The sequence below is a fragment of the Eulemur rufifrons genome, chromosome 8 (genome assembly GCF_041146395.1).
Source record: "Eulemur rufifrons isolate Redbay chromosome 8, OSU_ERuf_1, whole genome shotgun sequence".
Lineage (NCBI taxonomy): Eukaryota > Metazoa > Chordata > Mammalia > Primates > Lemuridae > Eulemur > Eulemur rufifrons.
Window position 1 is genome coordinate 48672320 of NC_090990.1, and position 24473 is coordinate 48696792.

Here is a 24473-nt window from a genome sequence, read left to right on the forward strand (position 1 = left end):
CATCTTGTAAATAACAAAACCATGGCTCAGAGGGCTCAGACAGCTTGCCTGCGGACGCCCAAAGGTGAAACCCAGGAAGAGAATTTTGTTCTCCTGACTTTTGCTCTAAGGTATTTTAGCTGAGAAGAAACCAAAGAGGGAAAACAATATTTTGTTGAGATAATGTATTGAGGGTGGCATCCAGGGTGGAGGTCAGCCCATGAATGTGGCGGGCAGCTAAGCCCTGGAGGAGGTGATGTGTGGCCTCTGTCCTCTCAAGCTGAACCTACCATCTTGGGTCCTCAGCTCCAGCCTTCGATCTCCATCCAGCCCCTTCCCTTGCCACACTGTCACTAATTATGTCACTTTCTGGTGTCCCTCTGTCTTCAAGATAAAATCTACTAGCACCTCCTTTTTTGAATTATTATAATTTTGAAGCAGCAACATTGTAATAAGACTATTTAAAAAAAAATTAGGGAAGCATGAAAGCAAAGTCTCCATGGACATTTTCTAGATTTCCGTGGATTTAGAGACTCATGTTGAATTCTCCAGCCCACGGTTTGCCCTGGCCCTCTTTGTGCAGCATGGAGATAATGGATCTTAAGCAGTGACGAGCCACATAGCTGGGCTGCCTCCGGGTTTCTTTCCAGCTGCACCCCACTTCTTACCCCGGGGAGCCCCCTAATTGACATGTCAGTCGGAGTGGATCTTGTGGCGAATGCACCCACGCCTTTGTAGCAAATGAAGCAGAAATAATCTGTACTTAAAAAACAAAAAACTGTAGAACATGTGCCCAGATTTCCAACTCATTTCCTCTTAACTCTTATAACTACATCATCTTCCAGCCCACCACCAGCTGCGAAAATAAAAGCGTTTTCTCCCATATTTAAGGATGATTTTGTGCTTTAGGATGATTTTCTGGAGGTGTAGGAAACTTGACCAACGTGACCAACAGATGTTTTAAGTGATGTTTTTAAGAATGGAGCAAAAGCCCCATTCCTCAGCCCAGTCTTTAGTATACTGTGCCCGACTGTGCCCCCTAGTGACTATTTGGGGCATCGCGCAGTCAGAGACGACATCGTACCGTGTGGATGTGGTCCCTCGGCTCACGTCTGTGCTTTGTTTTCAGAGATGAGTATGAAGAAGACGGATTCTGTCAGCCGTACAGAGGGATCGCGTGTGCGAGGTTTATCGGCAACCGCACCGTCTATATGGAGTCGTTGCACATGCAGGGGGAAATAGAAAATCAGATCACAGGTAGGTCACACCAGTGAAATTATATTCATCCCTCGAAGAACCAGTTTCCTCACCAAAAGCTTTACTGAGTTCCCTTCTCCACAAAGCGTTAGGCCAGGCATGGGGATTGGGATCAGGACCATAAAGAAGCATGAGACATGATCTCTGTGCTCTGGAATTTACATTAAAATAATTTATTGAAGGTTACTCTTAGAGGAAAAGGAAGCTTTGAGAAGTCTCACATTCATTCAAACACCCAATAAATATTACTGAGTGCTTTCTGCGTGCCAGGAACGGTGGGGATGTTGGTGTGGTGACTGAGCCAGGTATATCCCTGCCCTCACAGAGCTTAGCGTCTGGAAGCAACATGATGCAGACTGACAAGGAATGAATTTAGAGTTTAGAATTCAGGACGCTAATCCCAGAACTGTCCTTACAGTGACTTTGGGGAAACTGCTTACCCTCCAGGAAAGTCTCTTTCTTCGCCTGTGACAGGAGTGATGGGGCAAGATGACCATGGGTCTCTTTCTGCTTTAGCTTTCAATATTTTACCCTTCGTGTTTCTTCACTGAAAGTATCCTTTCGATGGAAATCGAATAGTGAAGCACTTTCTAGCACACCTGAGTTAGGGGAGTGTGGGCCGCCTGGTATGATGTTGCACACCCAGTTCTGGTGGCTGCAGCAGCCCTGTGCCCCTCCCGTTAGCGTAGTTATTACGCCTGTGTGCCAAGCACCCTTCGCAATCCATTCAAACTGCCTGCATGAGAGTCTAATGAAGTTGCCAGACCTAGCGAATAAAAATACAGGATACCCAGTTACATTTGAATTTCAGATAAACAGCAGATAATTGTTTAGTATAAGTATGTCCCAAATGTTTATCTGAAATTCAAATGTAGCTGTTGTCTTGTAGTTTATCTGGCAACTCTAGGATTTAGTAGAGGCCAGAACAAACCCAAGGCAGGAATATAGAACAGCAAAAAAAAAAAAAAGAAAGAAAGAAAAGTCCAGAAACTGTGTCCTATGAGGAACATGAAGGAGCTAAGAGGAGCTAAGTGATATTTAACCAGGAAAAGCCACTGGAGGAAGATATAGCTGCCCTTTGCTGAAGCCCTCAGGCTTTCAAGAGGAAGAGGATTCAAATTCTAAAGACCAGAAGGCAGACTGATAGGGAGGAGCTGTTGAAAACACATTTTAACCTCATATAAGAATGTTTTAATGTACTTTTAATTAAGTATTTACAAAAATAAATAGGAATTTTGACATAAATATTTGGTAACCCATTTATAATAATTCTCTCTTGGAGATTTTCAGTGGGCACCATCTTACTGGAAAGTATACAGTTGTTTTTTTTTGTTTTTTTTTTTTATTTACCAAAAAATCCATCTAGCTTTGTTTAACTCAACATTTCCCAAACTTGTTGGACTGTATAATCCTGATTTCTCAAACACCACTGATATTACGCAGTATCAATGTTCTGAGGAACATACTTTGACAAACAGTGTATCCACAGCCTCATGGGCTGCCATGTGAGGTGTAAGCTGCTTGTCAACAGAGGGAGGTATTCAAAGGTAGGCTGGTGCCCTTTTTGTACATGGATGCCCTACTGGGTAAGAAGTTGATCTGAGGGACCACTAATATTCTATGATACACACTGGAACAATGGCATTGTGCTCTTTGAGAACCTCTAAGTGAGTTGCCTCATTTTCAGAAGATGGAGTAGAAAATATTCAAGCCACAAAGAAAGTAGGCAAATTACCCCAAAGTCCTCCAGCCACTCTTGCCACCCGGCAAGACTCGGAACTAAATCCTGTGCTCAGCCTCTGCCACCAAATAAAGCAAGTTCTGCCCTACAGCTGTCAAATGTTTTGGAAGTTTCACAAAAGTAATAAAAAGGACCAGATGAAACACAACGTTCTATTGCTTTGTAGTAAAAAATGAAAAATATATTGTGCTCTAACCTAATTAATTTTTTTTTATTAGGAAACAGTACATATGTAATTTAATCCTGTTTTTTTAACTTTGTAGTCAAAACGATTTTTTTCAAGCCAGTGAAAGTAAGCTGCTTAGACATCTGAAATGAATCTCCTTCCCTTGGCCTTGTCCGTCTCAGCGCAGCAGATTCCTCCCCGCGTGTGTTTATATCTGATATCCGGTGACTAGATAACCGGGGGAGATAAACCCTGGCCTCTGGGAGTTAATAATTGTGTTTGTTTTTCAGCTGCCTTCACCATGATCGGCACTTCCAGTCACTTATCGGATAAGTGTTCTCAGTTCGCCATTCCTTCCCTGTGCCACTATGCCTTCCCATACTGTGACGAGACCTCAGCGGTCCCAAAGCCCCGAGACTTGTGTCGCGATGAATGTGAAATCCTGGAAAATGTCCTGTGTCAAACAGAATACATTTTTGCAAGATCGAATCCCATGATTCTGATGAGGCTGAAACTGCCAAACTGTGAAGACCTCCCGCAGCCGGAGAGCCCAGAAGCTGCAAACTGCATCCGGATAGGAATCCCCATGGCCGATCCCATAAATAAGAGTAAGTGGCTGCCGTCACTAGAACGGGCTGCTATTAAAATTTTTTTAAAAAGTAAGTAGTAACCCTGATCTATGCTGTTCTGAGGGCCACCAACCCCATGGCACAGTGAGACCCAGACCTTGACCCACAGTAATTATTCACGCTGTTGGTTGGATTAACTTCCAGTGGGCTAAATACTGTGCCTGAGCATCCAGAGGAGGATTACATGTAATTATCTTCAAGAAGCTTCGGGAAGACAATAACTTAAAAATGTGGGGGCTGGTTTCTCAGTAACTTAAACATAGACTTGCCATTTGACCCAGAAGTTCTACTCCTGAGTATATAATCAAAAGAATTGAAAACAGGTGTTCAAACGAAAACTACTACGAGAATATTTATAACAACACTATTTGCAATAGCCAAAAGGTGGAAACAACCCAAATGTGTGTTAGTGGCTAGGTGGATAAACCAATCGTGGTATATCTACACAATGAAATACTATTTATCCATAAAAAAGGAAGGAAATACAGATACATGCTGTAATTTGATGAACCTTGAAAACATTATACTGAGTGAAAGAAGCCAGACACCATTATATGATTCCATTTACGGGAAATGTCCAGAATAGATGAATCCATAGAGACAGAAAGCAAACTAGTCATTCCCAGGGGTAGTGAGGAGTGACTGCCTAATGGATATGGGGTTTCCGTTTGAGGTGATATAAGTGTGTTAGACCTTAATAGTGGTGGAGGTTGCACAACATTGTGAATGTATGAAATCCACTAATGGTAAATTTTGTAGTGTGTGTATTGCACCACAATTTAAAAAATATATGGGTGCACCTCTATCCTCTACGCTCTCAACACTGCCAGACAAAAGACTGTTCCTCTGTACATTTCCCTTTCATCTAGTATTAATCTCACTGGCAATTTTTTAATTTTCTTTTGGTAGTTAATACTGTTTTATTTTGATACATTAATGCATCTAAAATGCTTAGAACTCTGCTTAGCACCTAGTAAGTGCTCAGTAGCATCACTATTACCACGATCATTACCCCTCCAGACTCCTTTAGTTCAACCCGATAGATTCTGCAGTGCTTCTAAGTTACAGCCCCTGTGGTCACATGCGAGGGCTGCTTCTCAGGGGTGCCCATTCCATCAGCGCAGAGAGAGCCCTAACTCCTGATAGAAACCCAAAACGCACAGCCCCATATAACATTGGCTATGAATTACCAACTAGATTCTGTATCACATGATTCATGTCTAGGGCCATCAGTCGGAGAGGAAGGAAAAGTTTGGCTTGAACCTTCCTTGAACCATTCACTAGGAAATTATTCTTGTGCCCCCAGGTCCCACCCCAGTTCCGATTTCTTCTGTGTTCAATGTTACAAATACTTGCAGAAAACTGATTTTTTTTCCTGAAGCATAAGCTTTAAATCCTCCCAGGAATGTAACTGCAAGGCAGGCCTTGGGTCCGAGCCCAGCAAGCAGGGAGACTGCCCTTCATGGCCCCTGACCAGCAGGGAAGCCTTGGCCATGGGGTTGATTACCTGCCCTTCCCTTCGGAAACTGCTGGCTGGGAGCTCCGGCTTCTCTGTTTCTTTCTAACGGTCTGGGCTTTTCATCTGTGTTTTTCAGATCACAAGTGCTATAACAGCACAGGTGTGGACTACCGGGGGACCGTCAGTGTGACCAAATCAGGGCGGCAGTGCCAGCCGTGGAATTCCCAGTACCCCCACACGCACACCTTCACCGCCCTGCGTTTCCCAGAGCTGAACGGAGGCCATTCCTACTGCCGCAACCCGGGGAATCAGAAGGAAGCTCCCTGGTGCTTTACCTTGGATGAAAACTTTAAGTCTGATCTGTGTGACATCCCAGCATGTGGTAAATAGAAGTCATTTCCCCCAATGTATTCAATCCCCTTTAAAAGATCCGTAACCCATCCCTGTCATTTGGGAGAATCCTACAAGGGGAACAAAGAAGAATGATAGTTTTCGCTTGATCGCAAACCATTTCCAGGGTAGATAATCCTTGCTATTCCTACATAAAACACCTTGGAAGGTACCAACACACACTCTCAAGGAGGAAACCGCTTTTATACCTACAGCCATTGCGCTAGTGGATATAACAGGGACCCAGCTCTGCAGAGGCACAGGTGGGGCAGTTTATCGCAGTCATTCCTGTAGAGAAAGACGGTCTGTGTCCAAATGTACCTTTTTAGCACAGCAGGTATTAGAAGCAGGAAAAGAACTGTTTTCTGTGTGTCCTTGAGAAGACCCACAGGCAGGGTAAATCTACAGCCATTACCCAGTCACCTGGGGCAAGCTTGGATACACTGGGTCCTCTGTCTCCTTCGTTCTTACTGCAGAAGAAGTATATAGGTGTCTTGAAAGAAAATGGAATTCCTGAGTCAATTTGCTCCTTTTTCTAGAAAATGTTTGGAGGGTAGGAGAAAGAGAATGAAAATGTTGGTGAAACCTGGAGTTTGGAGCTATTTTGGAACTGGTTCATCTTCCTGATCCTAGTTCTCATAGATAATGTCAAGTGGGTTTCTCGGACATAGTGGGAGAGTCAGGATGTCACTTCCAGGAAAGCCACAGCAAAAGCTACAGGGTGGGGAGTGGGAGGCCAACAAGAAGCAACGGAGCACTCACATAACACAAGTCTTTTACTAGACTATTAGCCAAGCCACTCATCCAACAATATTTGTTGAGTACCTACTAAGTGCCAAGCACTTACTCATCCGGGCATGGGGAGATGGCAGGGACCCTAAGGAGGGAGAAGGCATAGCACATCCACAAAGGAGCAGGAGCCATTGGTCTGGAGCAGAGTGAGCAAGAGGGAGAGTAGAAGATTAGGTCAGAAAAGCAACAGGACACAATCACTTAAGTTTTTACCCCGAGCAGGTTGGAAAAGTATGAGAGTGTTTCGAACAGAAGAGTGGCATGATCTGACTTACATGTCTAAAGGATCACTCTGGCTGCTGGGTTGAGAACAGACTGTAGGAAGGATGCAAGAGCAGAAGCAAGGAGACCATTTGGGAAGCTTCTGCAATAATCCAGGGGAGAGATTCAGAGGCCTTGCCAGAAGGAGGAGTGGAGGAAGGCATGACAAGTGGGCGAGTTCTGGATATATTTTGAAATTGGAGATAATGGGGCTCACCAATGGACCAAATGTGGGCTATAAAGGAAGGCAGGATTGAGGAGCAGCTCCAGAGCTTCTCAATGGGATTGCCTCATGCTGAGTTTGAGATGCCTTTTAGAAATCTGAAAAGAGATACTGAGGAGGCAGTTGGCTATCAGAGACTGAATTTCAGGGTCAAGGTCTGGGATGCGATAGACATTTGGGAAATGTCAGCACATAGATGGCACTTAAGGCCATGAGACCCAAAGGGAAGAAGAACATATCTGGTTGATGAGAGAAAAGGAAATGTTAGTTCAGGACAGCTGAAGCTGACTTTAGGCTCAGTGGTCAGGCTCAGTAGCCTCTAGTCCTAATGTAACAGCTACTCACCTGAGTGGCTACTATGTGTCAGATCCCATGTGAAATACCCTGTCTCTGTCACCTCATTTAATCTTAATATCCAGCCTCTATCATCCCCATTTTATGGACAGGGAAACTGAGACTCAGTAAGGAATAAGCAGTTTGCCCCAGGATACCCAGCTTTCATGATTAGAACTCAGGTCAGCCTGATTCCCAAGTCTGTTGGCCCTTTCCACTAAGCATACTCTCTCTTCCAAGAGAATCTGCTTAAAAGCAATATCAAGTAAACTACAATCAATATGTAGTTCATAGTAAAAGCAATCTATCATAGTAGTTAAGGGAATGGATTCTCACGTTTAAGTGCCTGGGTTTGAATCTCAGTTCTTCAGTGAAATAGCTGTGTTCTTAGCATTCCTAATCTCACTTTTCTCAGCAGTAAAACGGAGACAATAATGATGTTCACCCAGGGTTTATTGTGAGAACAAATGAGTTGTTAGCTGAAAAACCCTATGATGTCTGAACATAGCAAATGTTCCATAAATATTATCTATTATAATTATTATATAACCAATATATGAAAAGAAATCTATTAAAATTATTATATACAGTCAACATATGTAAGAGGAATGCTTGCTCGCAGCTCAGCAAATATTGTTTGAGAGAACACTGGGTAGTAGCGAGGTTAAAAGGGGAACAAAATGCGATTCATACTTTTGATGTATGTCAGTTACAATGCAGTGTGGACAATACAACAGAAGTTAGCAGAAATGTTTTGGAACAAGGAAGGGGAAGAGCTAAAAGATGCCAAAAAGGTCCAAAAGAGAAAGTACTAAAAATATTAAAAAGAACCCTAATGATGAAAACTTGAGAAACTATTATTCTATAATTTCATTCTTAGCTATTACCTGTCATCATAGTGTCTTTTCTTGCAAAACAGTATTATGGATGGTTGAACATACCAAGTTTGAGAAAGATGACCTTACCTCTTTTGTGTTGCTGGGCTTTAAAATACCTTCATATGCAGGATAAAGAACAAATTATGAAGTAAAATGTTGCAGAGCCACACTGATAACATCAAAGAAAATTATATTGTATTTTTAATGTGTTGCACTTAATGATTTATGACTTTTTCCCACATTATGTTCAACATCAGTAGGAAAGGGGAAGAAAAACAAAATGTAAATTTATACTTATTTACTTAGTTGCCACATCCCTTCTCCTAACCCAGGTGAGACATGTGGATCTGCAAGAGAGCCCAGGGTAAAAGCAGACTTACTGAGCACCTTCTATGTACCAGCACAGTGATAGGGCTTTTCTTGTGTTTTATTTATGCTTATCCTCATACTGTGACAGATATTATTAACCCTATTTTTGCTGATGAAGAAGCCGAGGCTCAGAAAGCCCCAAGGTCACCCAGCTCGTAAATGGCAGGTCTGTCTGATTCCAAGCTCATCTTCTTGCTACTCTACTGTGCTGTCTAGGATATTGGTGTGTATCCTTAAGAAGACCAGATGAATTGTTTTGAGGAATAAATGCATTGTTCCCTCCACTCTGTATAAACAGCATTGTCCTTCAGGTGACTTCTGACCCTTAATTTCCAACTAATGCCCATCAGAAGTGGAGAGGTAATATGCCCATAAGCTGGAAGAAAGGTTGATAATCTGATTCAAGGATCCAAGCTCTACTACAATTAGTTTAAGTGAAGCCTATAAATTATACATAAAAAGTATTGGTTTTCATTTCAATGGTCTTGCTGAGGCATCCAGATCAAATACACACTCTGAGGAAAGAAAGAAACTCTTGAAAGGTCTTTCAGACTGTGTAGAAAGGGAGAGATCACTTACATCTACATGTTTTACTGAGGTTCAGAAGGGCTAAAGGACTTGTCTAAATCACATAGCCAACCACTGATGGGTTTGGACCTTGAACTCTCATCTGTCTACGCACAGCTCTGACCACACTCTAAGCTCATGCTCTTTTACCAGACACTGTGCTCTCCCCTATTTAAAGATTTTTTCAGAAATAAATACAAGAACAACAATAGGCTCAACCTCCACCAGGCTGATTCCCATTATAGGATATGACATCAAAAAATGTTCCCTTGCTGATAAAGAAATCTATCCTCGTATTACTCAACATATTATTATAGTATTAATCACTACAGTGATGTTGAAAACCCTGATAATATTTATTTCCTGAATATATCTGCAGAGGTCACGGTTAAAATTCTGAGGACTAGTTAATTCTAGTCATATGAGAGACAAATTTAGATGAAAGTTAAATTTAGAGATGACAAGGCAATTTTCACCACTTAGAATTTTTTAAAAAGAAAATTTTCATTTTACTTAGGAAGAAAATAGTTGCTCTCAAACTCTCCAAGCCAAGCCACAAATACATCCATTAAAGGAACAGGGAAGCCTGGGCATGTGACAGTAAGAAGCTGCTGAGGGGCCAGTAGCTCCCGAGTGTAAGAATCCGAGAAGAGAACAGGTCAGCATTAACCCCCGCTGGAGGCAAGGCCTCCCATAACTGCCCCTCAACAGCCCACCTCTAACAAAATCATCACAATGAAATCCTACTTTTGTAACTGCTTTAGTACGTTAGGATTTTCTTTGCTCACTACATCCTCACAAAAACCGTAAAAGATAAACTAGGAATTTCCAGCCCTGTTTTACCATATGAGAAAGCCAAGGCCCAGAGAAGTGAGAAGAGTTACCTAAGATCACAAATTAGTCCCTAGGAACCAGGTCTCCTGAGTCTAGAACCACTGCTTTTCGTTCTACACCCATGGTTCTCAACCAGGGGCAATTGTGCCTTCCAGGAAGCATTGGCCAATGCTGGAGATACTTTGGTTATCACAGCTGGATGGGGTTGGGGGTGCTACTGGCATCTGTAGGGTAGGGGCCAGGGATGCCACTAAACACCCTGCACTGCCCAGAACAGCCCACACAAATAATTATCCAGCCCAAAATGTCAAAAATGCCAGGGTTGAGGAATTCTTTTCTATAGTATACAATTGTAAACTCTGGAATAACAATAACATTAAACAGTAATTACCATTTAGTGTGTGCTTCCAATGAGCCAGAAACTATGTTGAGACTTTTATGCATTATCTCATGTATAAATAGTTCTATACCCTTATGAGTAGGGTTTCATTATACCCAAGAAAGAAAACTGAGACTTGGAGAAGTTAATTAACATGTGTCAAGGTCACATGGTTAATAAGAAGTGGGCCTAGGACACATACCTATAGCCAGCCTTTTAAGCTATGATTTATGTATGTATCTAACTATATGTGTTTGCGTGTGTGGAGGTAGATAGATAGACACGTATTAAGAATAACTTTTCATCTTACAATGAGTTGTAAGCTAGTGGGACAGATTTAAAATGAATGAGTCCTTCTTCTCCATCCCAAATGAGATGGTGTCTCCTGGGACCATTCCTACATTCTTTAGTTAAGTCAAAGTTAAGGAAATTTTCAAAATCTCCATGGGTTTCTCATTTTCCTACTGATAATTTTGTTTTAGTTTCACATAAGTAAAGCTAAAAGAAGTATAGGCCTAATTAAATAGAAAATGGGAATGTTTGTTATACTTTCTATAAGAAAGACACTTGAGAGCAGTCTGCTGCAGATTGTTTTATGTGTGAACTTTCATTCTAGAGCAGAACATAAAATTAAGTACAACCAAATACGGCTGTTGTGAATGCTGGGAATTGGCTTGGCTAGGACAGTATGCCTATACCCAGAAAGTGCTTGGAAAAAGTGAAAAAAAGGACAAAAGATACAAAAGATAGTTTAAGCAAGACCTGACCTCTCATCCTTCCTGTCTTTTCTTTTGTGTTCCAGGCATCTATTAAGGGCAATTAGAATGGTTAATGATGTATTACTACATTCACGGAAACCAATATATGTTGAGCTTCTACTCAATATGTTGAGTTTCAGACTCTGTGAACAAACTAGATCCGACCATGACCTTGTGTAGCTTACAATCTAGTGAAAGAATCAGATGGGAAAAATATGAATTGCATTAAGTATTGTCATATAGTTTCCAACATTTACATCTGCTATTATGTGCTTTGCATTTTAATGATGACTGCTGCTTGTTGAATACTATGCTAAGTTCTTTACACCAGCATCTTGCCTAGGACTTAGTTGGTGCTCAATAAAATGTGTTGAATTAATTAACTTAATCCTCACAATACAAGATAAAGGTATCGTCTTCATTTTACTGATGGAGAAACTGAGACGTTTCTCCTGAAGCCAAGATTCAAACAAGGTCCGTAGGACTTCAGATCCAGTCCTCTGTCTACTATGCCATAACTGCTTAAAGAACAGGTTCTAGATTATTTCAGAAGAACAAACATTCCTTTATCATTTTCCCTTTCCCCCTGATCATTATGAGCTTTCTGGGTCTTTGGGATGCTGTCTGTTGGTCTTCTTACTCACAGCTCCAGGGATACAGGGATGGTGCCCCTAGCCACAAAGACTTCTACTCTTAGAGACCTCAGGGTGCTCCACTTAGACTCAGCCCTGATGTGGACTAGCTCTCCCAGCAGCTGTACCCAGGTCTCATGGGATTTGCCCTTCTCCCATTAAGTCCCATCTCCTCCCTTCCTGGCAGCCAAAGGTCTCCAGTCTTTCAAGCTGGCCATCTTCTCCAAGATCCTGCCTGCAAAGATGCATTCACTATGCCTTCACCTCTAGTTACTGTGGCCACCTTCCAAATTAAATATCTTGGATTGGGTGGACACTAAATTGAAAAAGAAGCATTTTGCCTAAGTTCTTTCCAACTGACTACTAGGCACACCTCCCAGAGTCACCATTTCACTGTAGTATCATTCCTTTTCTACGCAGCTCTGGGGTGGAGCTATGGGAACTGTTAATTTCTCTGGGAGCTCCTTTTGCAATGATCTGGCTGTTTTACTTTGGCGGTACTCTACCAAGTGACTTGTGTTCTTTCTCTCTTTCCCACTAATTAAGATCCCCTATTTGTTTCTTCCCTGATTTGTATGGGGAGGCAGAATCCCAATTGTATTGGTGTTTTATTTTACTCTTGACCAAGTCCTAAGGCCATGTGTCTCCTCGCCAGGCACACCAGGGCATCTGCTTCTTCTCCAAGTAAAGATTTCTCCCTCTACCAAACAAACAGAACTTCCAAGCAGCACGTTGTTTTTACTCCTAAACCAGCTTCACCAAAAAGTACCCATTGATAAGAGAAGTAGTGAACTATTTGGCTCCATTTGGAGTTTTCATACCTGGCCTATTGCTTTTGCATTTTCTTTTAAGTCCTTGGCTTGCAACAATTTGCCAAAGGGCACATTGCCCAGTTTTGTGCCTGAATAGCCCTGACTTGTCCCATAACCTTACAAACACCTGCCTTGGGCTCTGCTTTGTCACAAACCATTTTCTACAACGTGGTGGTTTACAGTTCAGAGCAAGGCAGATGTTTTCCAGATTGCGAACACTGCAGTTTTTAACTCACTCTGTCAGCAGCCTTCTCCCATGTTTCATAGAAGACCTCTTGTAAGGCAATTTGTCTTTCAGCCATTTCTTCAAACTAAAATTGAACATTACAGTGAATTGGATGGTGGGGAGGGGTGAAAGAGGAAGGAATAGAGCACTGCTTTGTATAGTTTGAAGCTTACCGGAAGAGTTATTTTTTATGCTACAGAGATTTTTAAGATGTACTTTAGTTTCCAGTCTTTATACATTTTTGACAAAGTAAAGAACAATAGTGACCCAAAACTTATAGTGAAGTCATGTTCCATAAACATTTTTAACCATAAAATAATTTCCTCTCTGTTTTTTTTATTGTCCCCAGTTAATATTGAGTCATTTACTCACTGAGTAAGCTGCTCAAGCTGCTCTTTTGAAAGTTCTTAACTCTTTGGGGTCACCACCATGCCAGTAAGAAGTGCTCATTGGCATCTTAACCCTTTGTTGACAGAATTCTGTTACAATACCACAATGATTGTTGCTATTGGCTTTCCAACAAAGTTTTTTTACAGTCGAAGTTTTGGCAGGAAACAAATGGCACAGGCAAACAGACTAACTGAAGGGGATTTTATAAAGAAATTACTTAGAAAGGTGTTGGCAGAATTAAGGGAAACCAACAAGAAAAAGTGCAAGACCAGCGGCTAGCAGGCATGGGAAGTATTACCATCCTCGATCAGTTACCTCACCCTGTAGAGTATAACTGAGGTTGAACAGAGGACTGTCCAGTGCATGCTGTGGCCTTTGGTAGAGGGACACAGTCAACCCTTGCCAACTCAGCAAGGAGGAAGCCAGAGGAACCAAATGTTAATAGCAATACTCTCTTCTTGCCCTCTATCTCCTACCAATGACTCCTATTGGCTGAACCTAACTAGAAGCCAGAGGTCAAGGGTACCCATTGAATAGAGGTCAGCTTCAGCAAGGAGCTGAGTTTAAAAAAAGGGGTGGGGAGGGTTATGAAACTGCACCTCGTGGGCTGAGGACACTCAGGGAAAATGTCATCCCTGACTTTAAATTGCTTTGTAAGAGTCAAAAGTTCAGTAGGAGCCTAAAGAAGTTATATCAATAACTAAATAAATTATGTCAACTCAGTTTATAAAATCAGAGAACCTGGGGTGTAACCATAGATCTCATCCAGCCTCTGCCTGAACATTGCCAGACATCTCCAGAGACAGGGAAATCTTTCCACTCCAAGGTGGTTCCTGAGTGGTTCCCACTGCTCAGAAGTTCTGCTTTTATAAGCTAGGAACCAAAACTTGTATGTGAAATCTGATTTTTCCTAATGTTGATTACTAATTCAAATTTCTAAAAACCCTAGTAAATAACAGGTCTGTGGACTAGATCCAGTTTTTAACTTCTGGGTAATTTCTCATACAAATTTGAAGACATCTATCATATCCTTCACTTGGTTTTCTCTTTGGTCTAAAGAGCACGTAGTTCCTCCTACTTTTTCTTACCCATCCTCCTCCTCCTCCGGATGTTTCTTTCTTACTCTTTCAAAACCCTTCTTTAAAGTGTGGCACTTAGAATGGAAGACACCTTTTGGTGTTTTTTAACCAGAGCAGATAGAAGAGGACCATGATATTCCTGATCGTTACTCAGTATTACCGATGAAGGCTATTATGTTGCTCTAAGCACCATATATGAAATTTTGTAGCAATTTCATCATGCTGTTGCTAGTCTAATGGAGCCTTCAAGTCTCCACTGAAACTTCTTAGTATTCTTTTTTTTTTTTTGTTACGTTAATAATTATTTAATAGGTTTCTCTAATCATGGATTTTATAAGCAAGGTCTTTAACCTAACTGCAAGTTATATTCATTTATAAAACTTCAAACTGCTGGTTTGGGTTCATTATTTTAGCCTATTGTATATGATCCCCTAAAGTTTTATTCTGTAGCTAAACAGGTATCTTTCCTAGATTCAAGCCATTTTCAAATTTGCTAAACATGTCATCATCGGTGATAATGTTGAACAAGCAGCTTCTCCCAAGCAGAGAGACAATTTGACAGTGATTTGCTGATTATTAAGTAAAGGCATATGGTGAATTACAAATCCATCTAATCATACTATTATCCAGCCCTCCATCTTGTCCGTAAGAATATCATGAGTCACTTGATCAAATGTTTTGCTAAAGTTTAAATGTGCTTGGTCTACCACTCTAAAATAACCCCATCAAAAATGAAATATTTAATTTTATACAACCTATTAAATTTTGGCACATAAAGATTAGCCTGATTAAAAGGTGGGCAAAAGACTTGAATAAACATTTCTCTGAAGACATACAAATGGCCAAGGAGGGTATGAAAAGATGCTCATTGTCACTAATAATCAGAGAAATGCAAGTCAAAACCCCAAAGAGATACTACCTCACACCCATTAGGATGGCCACTATCAAAAAAATAGAAAATAGCAAGGGTAGTGAAAATGTGGAGAAACTGGTACCTTTGTGCACTGTTGTGAGGATGCAAAATGGTACAGCTGCTATGGAAAACAGTAGGGAAATTCCTCAAAAAATTAAAAATAGAATTATGTGATCCAGCAATCCCACTTCTGAGTATTTATCCAAAAGAACTGAAAGCAGGGTCTCAAAGAGACATTGCACACCCATGTTCATTGCAGCATTATTCACAATAGCCACAAGGTGGAAGCATCCCAGATACCCATTAATGGATGAATGAGTAAAGAAAACATGGTATATACATATAATGGAATATTATTCAGTCTTTAAAAAGAAGGAAATTCTGTCACGTGCTGCAACATGAGGAACCTTGAAGACATTATGCTAAGTGAAATAAGCTGTCAGAGAATGACATATACTGTATAATCCACCCATATAAATTATCTAAAATATTCAAATTAATAAAAACAGGAAGTAGAATGGTGGTTGCCAGGGCTGGGGGAAGGGGGAAAAGGAGGAGTAATGCAATGGGTATAGAGTTTCAGTTTTGCAAGATAAAAACGTTCTGGAGATTGGTTGCATAACAACATGAATATACTTAACATTAGTGAATTGTACGACTAAAAATGGTCAAGATGGTAAAGTCTATGTTTTTTTATAATTAAACTTTTTTAATTATTAAAAAAAGGATTATCCCAACTCTTTTATAAAGGGGAAAACAGCCCTGAGAGTTTATAGAAACTTTTAGTGAATTTGTGTGGATTCTAGTTACTAACATGTTTCCCAAATGCTCACAAATGAGTTACTGCCCCTAACTTATTGTAGTTTTCTGCAGAGAGAAATTTAAATCACTGTATACAGCCTATTCAGCACTTTTTAAAGAATTCATTTGAGAATACATATAAAGCAATAGATCATCTGCTTAGTGTTTCCATCATCAAGCCAGGAGCGAATGCCTGGACCCAGCATGCCCACTGAAGGTCTAATTACCACTCTCTCTCTTTTGGCTTCCAGGCATATGCTTAAATATCACTGGTGCAGGGCCCTATCTGCAACAGACCTGCTTATTTTATAGTTTCCAAATAATAAATGGTAGTGATTCCTATTTGATTTCTATGTTTTTTAAATTTTTCAGACAAGATCATAATTTGAACTTGTTTAACTTCCTTTGAATTCTAAGGTACCATAAGATTTCCTCCCACCTTTGCCATATTTAAAATGAGAGCATTTTCTTGTTTTAACTCATATCCCAGATGATGTTTCACTTTATAAAAAGCACCTCTTGAATAAGAAATCATGATTACCTTGCTTTAAGCTTCAGGATAAGAAAGCAGTATTTTCTCTATTATATTTAATTACTAATCAAAGTATTGAATGTCATTGTAAAAATAAAATAGGAATGTCAGATGTGGCCTGTGATACCAAATTGTTGATTTTTAAAAGGAAATTAATCATGTGATCTGGACTAAATTGTTAGTTTCAAAAATCCCGAGTATTTAACTTGATGTAACTAATATGTGCATTTAACTTTTAAACATTTATTCCTAAGTACTAAAAATCTTCACCATTCTAATTTTCAGCCAGTTTTCTCTGCAATGCATTGGAGGTGTCCATTTCCCTTCAAAATGAATAGCAAGAATAATTTCCATTGTTCCAATGTGATTTTTTAAATAGTATAAGCCCCACCATTTATTAGTTCTCATTGAAAGGGAACCTTGGAATCTTAAAGAGAATGTTGAAAAACAATTCCATGTAATATTGTAGGGTAATTTTTTATTAGTAATGTGATTTAAAACACACAGGAGCATTGAAGGTAGACAGGCTTGCATTCCAACCCAGACTCTACTACTTTCTCCCTTTGACGAATTATTTATCCTTTCGCAGCCTCAATTTCTCTACATGTAAAATCAAAGTTAAAATCAAAGTAACACCAAAGTGCCTGCCAGATTAAAACAAGGCATAGAAATGCTAGGACGTTAAAAAGGAGCTGAGCAGATATATTAGTTTTCTAATACTAATTTTTCATTACTAAGGTTAATTGTCCTGTGGAATATTTTTATAGAAGGATTTTTGAGCCAGACTTAATCCCCTTCTGGCCGAATACAGAGAGCTGTGTAGGGAAGGAAGCATGTTGTATCGAAGACTTACAACAGGCCTGAGTTTGTTTCCTGTCACTTCCCACATGACCACCTATTGTTCTACTTGATTATTTCACTTGGCAAAAAGACATTGCGCCCTTTGTGCTCGTTTGCATATCCTCGGTGTAATCAGAAGGGGCCAAGTCTGACTGTTTAAAGGATTTAGCTTCTTGAAGTTTGTTCTCCTCCAGACCTACAGGAGGATTTGTCCCAGACCTCCCGTTTACAATAAAAGGCCTTCGTGAATAATCTGATAGGGAATGAATACAGAATAGACTCCTTTGTTTGCCAGACAGGTGAGCTCCTACTTTCTCTTGTTGCTAAAAATCTGGGCTGGAAAAATGACTAGCATTACATTAGCACTAAATTAGCCTCATTGCTTTTGTAATCGTTATTCTCATAATGATTTCACTGAAAATCCAAGAATAACAACAGAGATGCCCCACCCCCCCAAACCAGGGTACTGAGAAAATTTGAAAATGGTTTATAATGTTAATAATAACCATGGCATCCAACAACAGTATGGCAATTTCCAATTATTCAAGGTTCTTTCATAAACATTATTTAATTTGATTCTCATGTGAACCAAGTAAGATTGGTAGAGCAGGTATTATTATTCCCGTTGAATAAATGAGGAAGTAGAGATCAGAGAGGCTGATTCTTGCTTAAGATTATTCAGCATTTCCAGTCCAAAACTTTTATTTGTGAATCCCCTACTACGCTAAGGGTAAAGGGTAAACATTGAGGGGTTGAGTTATAACTGGTACTAGAATAGATTTACTGTTTACAACAATTCTATGAAGTAGGTGCTATCATTCCCATTTACTGATGAGTTTGCTCAGAAAGGCTAAGTGTGTCGGTGCCTACTGAAGATCACCTACATAATGACAAAGGTTTCTGACTCTAAAATGGACACTTCCCTGATTCTGCTACATTGTTTCTAAAGCATAAACATAAATGTGTGTATGTGTATACACGTATATACACTGGGACCTGTGTGGTAGACACTCTTCTGCTGTGTGATTCCTTTCTTTCTATCTATCCACAGACATGCAGATACAATCTTTACCAAAGCACCTAGCAATCAATGACTAGAACAGCCTCCAGCAATGCCTGGATGATAGATTTACCTGTCAGCCGTAGAAAGCAGTGAGTTCAAAAGCAGCATGTCTGGCAAAGCTTCAGCGTTATTCCCTGCCTGTTTCATGTCCCCCTCATGCTTGCTACCTCCATGAAACAGGAGGAACCCTGTGGTGAGAAAATAGGTGCAAAACAACAGCCACTCTCCAATTCCTGGCAGTGTAGTGTCGTAGCATGGACGGTAGGCTAGAAGCAAGACTGACAAGGAATCCCAGCTTTTGACTTATTAGCTGCATGTCCTTAGGTAAGTTACTAAACGACTCTGTCCCTCAGCTTCCTCATCCATAAAAATGGGGATAAGGATGTCACCTATTTCATGGAATTGGTTGTGACATAAAATGAGTTCAGGAAAAGTACCTGTTTTACAGCAATAATAACAGCTAACGTGATTTGTTCCAGTAGAAAACACTCAATAAATATTTAAATTGTTATTATTTTTATTATATTCCATAACCAGATTTAACCCCTCTCCAAAGGGCTAAGTCACAAAGCCTACTTCCAACACTAGGTTGTAACATTTAGAACAACACATTGTAATTATTTTTTCTCTATTTTCCTTACCAAACCATAAGCTCATTAAGAGCAGAGAACATGTCATAATTAATTTTATATTCCCAGTGCCTAGATTAGTGCATGCCACATAGTAGATTTTGTTTATTGACTAACTGAATGAGTGGAAGGATAAGTGAATGGATGCATGGTTAATTCTTTTGTAAAGTAAATAATTATCTCTGAATTTTGTGTCCATCTAAATTTTCACACTTTGGGTTTTCTTAAAGAAAGATAGCTGATCTTGATGATCAGGGCATGTCATTATGTAACCCCTCTAATTACTATCCCATAATTCTTATGTTTATTTTACCAGTCAATTCATTAATGATAATATGCCCTAGGTATTTGGTTTTAATGGTCAGACTCAAACCGATACAAAAGAAAAGTATGTCTCACGTTCTTCTATACATATTATATTCTTTTCCAAGCAATGGTAAAGTGGATATATAAGATTTCAAAAACATACTTCAAAGTGTTAGCACTCGTAATTATTGGGTTCATATGAAACCATTTAAGAAGAATTCTGGGGTTTCCAAAAAGTGTCAAGTTATGCAGTGCTGCTCTGCTGGAGGGAATTGCAGACACCATCCAAAACAGACACTTCACTTTTGTGGAGGAGAAAAATCAGGCCCAGAGACACGGGTGTTTTGTTCAGGGTCACACAGCTCATCAAAGACTGAACTGACTCTGACTTCAGGCCCCATATTCTTAGGCTAGAAGCTTTTCAGACACTGGGACCAGTATTCTTTAGTGATGTTGATTCTGGAAGATGCAGGGGTGGCTGGCCCTATACGTCCAAACCACCTAAGACAAGGGCATGATTTCTGGAACACCACGTTGTGGCGGTTGATGTGGGCTGGAAGCCAGTGGAAGAAGAGCCCTGTGGGCCACATTACGGCTCTTGGATGTATACAGTCCATTCGGATGGCGTTTAACTTTTAAGGTGTCAGAGAAATGCAGGTCTGCCGCTGAAGAGAAGCAACATCAGAGGGGGACCCACACACATACAAAGTCTTCATAATGTCCTTCTGCAGTTTTTAAACATTTGAACTTCAAATTTTTAAACTTCAATAAATTATGTTGAAGGTTTGATAGAAACAAAGTATAATAAGCAATGGATTCTTTTTTTTCTCACAGTGGATTTGTGTGTATAGACGAATAGAAGGTCATTTTAAACAATGCAATGTAATATTATATGTGCTATTTTAACGAGTATAACTTTTGCCCTTTTTCATTTCTGCACCCAGATTCAAAGGATTCCAAGGAGAAGAATAAAATGGAAATCCTGTACATACTGGTGCCAAGTGTTGCCATCCCGCTGGCCATCGCTCTACTCTTCTTCTTCATTTGTGTCTGCCGCAATAACCAGAAGTCATCATCGCCGCCCGTCCAGAGGCAGCCAAAACACGTCAGAGGTCAAAATGTAGAGATGTCAATGCTGAATGCATATAAACCCAAGGTACTATTAGCAATAGAGAGCTGTGTTTATTCCATGGGCTAAAGCAAAACGTTATAACCCTCCTATGCTGAGACATCAGATGATGTAGAATCAGAGTTTTCAAGCGCTAGAGTTTGTTTTCAGCAAATGCAAACACTAACCATATATCTTCAGCTTTGCCCAAGGCACTTTCATCATCATGTCCACTGCAGAGTTGGGCCTCCCAAATCACTGCCTTAGCATAGAGTTGTTGGGCTAGAAGGGATCCTTAGGAGATCATCTCGGCCAGCCCCCCAGGACTCAGAATGTGGGCTATTTTTCAAAATTTCAAAGAAGGGAATTTCCATACTTTTCCAGCCAAACTGTGAGAGAGAGATCTAACATGGTTCACAAAATTCACTGTCAACAATCCTTTTTATTGTGCATCAATGTGCATGTAGTTAAAACTACTATACTATATACTTAAAAATGATTAAGATAGAAAATTTTACGTTATGTGTTTTTTTTTTACCACAATTAAAGAAATCCTTTCTATGCCTAACTTAAATTCCTTTCTCTTTGGTTTAAGCAAATTTTAAGAGAAGTGTTATCCTTCCAACAACGTTTGAATGCTGTTTTATGACAGCCCACCTTAAGCTTTCCCCTCTCTGTGCTAAATCAACCCACTTCCTTTTTTGCTTTTCCTTCACATCTTTCAACATTTGGGTTGCTCGAGGTCCTGGCCAGGAACCCGGGTCACTGGCCCTTACCTTAAAAGGAGCACCCATGCGACATCGTGGAACAGAAGACAACAGAGGCTTTCTCTCAGGAAAGACAACACCTCACCCCAGTCTTCTCAGCAAAGAGATTTTATTTAAACAATTTAGGATTCTTGTGTCCAAAAGACTGTCTTTTCTAATTGTTCCAACTCCATAGGAACATTCCTTCATTCACTCAACAAATATTTATCTTCTCTGTGGGTTAGTGATCATACTATTCTTTTGACCCTCATAAAGAGGAGATGCATTACTTTTAATAAAATTTTAGAGAAAAAATGTCTTTCACACCCAAAGCAACTAATCCTCTCATCTAGTAAGTGGAGTAGCACAATTAGGCTGACACATAGCCCTCATTTTATTTTATTGCCTTTGCTGTTTAATTCTTTTTTTAATTTAAAAAGTCTTAAAAATATTTTTGCTATTATAAATTCATGTTTATTGGTAAGGATTTGGGATTTCTTAAATGCTAAAAATTCATCTTTAAATATTCTGTATCCAGCAAAAACCATTGTTCTCTTGCTAAGTGTGAATTTTTATCATAAAAAAATCCCCATAGAGTTCACAAACTAGCTTGGGGGATGGGTGGAGGTGGTAGGTCAACTCTTTTGACATCCTAGCTTCTAGATAGCGAAGTTACTTATATTATAGTATTTTATGTATAATAATATCACATTTATTCCTTACCACTTAATGGTACTGCAGAGGTAAGGGAAGAAAATAGAGAGGGGTTAATATTGTTAACATTCATGAGATAACACCTAGTTGACCTTGCAGATACTTTTACATATCCCATGGCTCAAGCTTCTGGTGCAATAGTCACTGTTCCATGAGATTCTTTCCTTGTCATTTCTGTTATTAAATATTAAGAAGCTTAGAAACAGCAGAGCTCTGATGGTAGAGCCCAGATCAGTTGAGCTCCCGCAGACACACTGCAGCAGCGACCATCCTGGAGAGATGGGCTCCTCCTTGCCATGGCAGGAACCACAGAAGAGTCATTTCCATTTGGAAACACTATCAATTTTGTATGTTAGCCTTAATCTGCCACTTAATTCCATTTTTAGCAGAGGTTTGTTTTGCAATACATGATGTTTCCAATAGAGATCTCAGAGAACTTTGTGGCAAAAATAGAGAAGGCAAATATAGATTAATACAAACTGGCAAGAACTATGTCAGGAGCTTGTACATCCATTATCATATTTAATCCTCACAGCTATTATATAAGGTAGGTATTATTATTATTGTACAACCAGGGTATCTGAGACTCAAACAGACTAAGTAATTTGACCTAGGTCAAAAAGCTAGTAATTGAAAGAGATAAAATGTGAATACAGGATTTTTTTCAACTCTAAATAAAGCCCTTGCTCTTGCTAACCCCCTAATAACTTTTTCATGGAACAAATCATGGGGGAGTGGGGAGGGAAGGTTAGGCAAACAATTAAATGTCATCCCACTCGGTCTGTTTGTGCTGAATGGTAACCACAGGCATCCCCCTGGCTTCTGACAAATCTTTAGGAGGCTTGTGTAACAGTCACAAGCCTGAAAGATGCAGCCCTAGCCCTGCAAGGAACATGTAAAGTTTGACTAGAGCAATAATAGTTCTCCATCCTCCATGGCCAAAAAGACAAATGTAAAATATACTGGCATGAGTTTTCCCAGAGACCTGGCGAAGTAAACATTGTTTTCATAGTTTCTGGATCATTTCTGAAGTGTGCCGTGCAAAATCTCCCAGTGTCAAGACTTGTCCAACATGAGGCTTAGAATTTAGCCTTATACAGTTCACAAACACTTCTGAACCAGACTGGGAAGTAGGAATGGCTCAAATATTTGACTGGGTTGAGGAGGAGAACGGAAACAACAAAAACAAATGCTAACTTTTTTTTTTTCTTACTCTCCTAAGAGATTTGGCTCCGATCGAATTTGAGTTATTCAATTGTTTGTTTTGGTTCTGACTGAGTGCCTTTCCTGGAAAAAGCACAAAGGACTCTGTAGACCTTAAAGAAAATTTCTAAACGTAAACAGAAAATCTCTAAAACTGCTTTGAAAGGTCACCGACACATAAATATTGCATGTACCTATAAAATTTAAAAGGAAGGGACACACATAAGAAAGAAAGGGGGGGGGGGAATCCTGAAAACAAACACTCTACCAGAGCAAAATCAAAAGCAAGGAGGAAAAAGAAATGAAGAGTAGAATCTGGCCTCCTCAAGCCTCATTCTCCTTTCCCCTTGGCCAATTCAAGTCAAAGACTCCAGACTTCTTATTTATCCAACTGAATGTGCCCTTCAGGGTTTAAACTATCTGTTTCCATCTCTCTTCACTTGCTGAGCTGCTCAAATTCCCCCGAGTGTTTGGATTAAGAAGAAGAGGCTCCTCCGGGAGATTAGAAACCGATACCCCTCAGAGAGGACAATAGGGGGCCGCAGACAGACTGGCTGACGAGGCCTGGCTTGGGTCCCCAGAGAGGTAGGATGGTGCGGCTGGAAGTAGACGCTTTTGATGAGCCACACGTTTCCTTCTGATCTGTGAGGCAAGGAAGCCAGTGGACCAGAGAGGCATCTTAACACCGAACAGTCCGGAGACGGTGATGCTCTTCCTGGCTCCCCCACTACCAGCTCTGTCACCCTGAGAAGCCACCTAGCCTTGTGCAGTTCAATTTTCTCAGCTGTTCAGAGAAAGAAAGAGACTGTGTTCATGCAAAGGACTGTTTATTTATTTTCTCTTTATTTTGTTCAGCCAAAGATTTCAAGCCATTCAATCCTCCGATGAGTACTCTAGTGATGCCTGAACTAAGCGGGAGTTTTCTATATTGCATTACAAATTTTACAATCTGAGTGGGTTGTTTTTTTTTTTTTTTTTTTTTAAGTACTGGAGAAATTGAACCTTCTCAGAGGAGCCTGGAAACCCTAACTTCCCTTCTCTCTGATCTGTTCCTTTGCTTCTCCTTCGCCTGCCCCCACCTCGCCAAACCATCATACTGCAAAACAGAGCATTCTTTAAGCATGTGTGGGTAAGAGAGAGAAGATGGGGAGTGAGCCCTCAGGGAGTAAGGAGGGAGGGGCAGGGTCTCCCCTTCAAGTGCAGGGTGGGCCCCGTTCAGCCCGGGCCTCCTGGCTCCTCACCTACTTGGGGTTAGGCACGTAGACAGGCTGAAGGGTGGAGGAGTTTGAGAGCAGAGGCGAGGGAGAGTGGAGGCTGGCCAGGGTTGGGGAGGCCGCCAAAGCCTGAATAGCCCCTGTGGTCAAACTCCTGCAGCTCCTGGCTGGTCCAAGGAACATTTGAGGGGAGAGCAAGATCTGCCTAGCTTTCCAAAGCTGGTGACTGTATTTTATTTCTCAATGTATC

General features: G+C 40.4%; 1 protein-coding gene across 1 annotated transcript in view; it reads left to right on the top strand.

The window, feature by feature from the left end:
* ROR1 (receptor tyrosine kinase like orphan receptor 1) overlaps positions 1-24473 on the top strand; it is a 373290-nt gene that overhangs the window by 334703 nt on the left and 14114 nt on the right. The window contains exons 5-8 of the mRNA XM_069478025.1: positions 1109-1236; positions 3434-3751; positions 5368-5613; positions 20183-20394. Coding sequence (XP_069334126.1) covers positions 1109-1236; positions 3434-3751; positions 5368-5613; positions 20183-20394 — 904 coding nt within the window. The remainder of the gene's footprint in view (positions 1-1108; positions 1237-3433; positions 3752-5367; positions 5614-20182; positions 20395-24473) is intronic.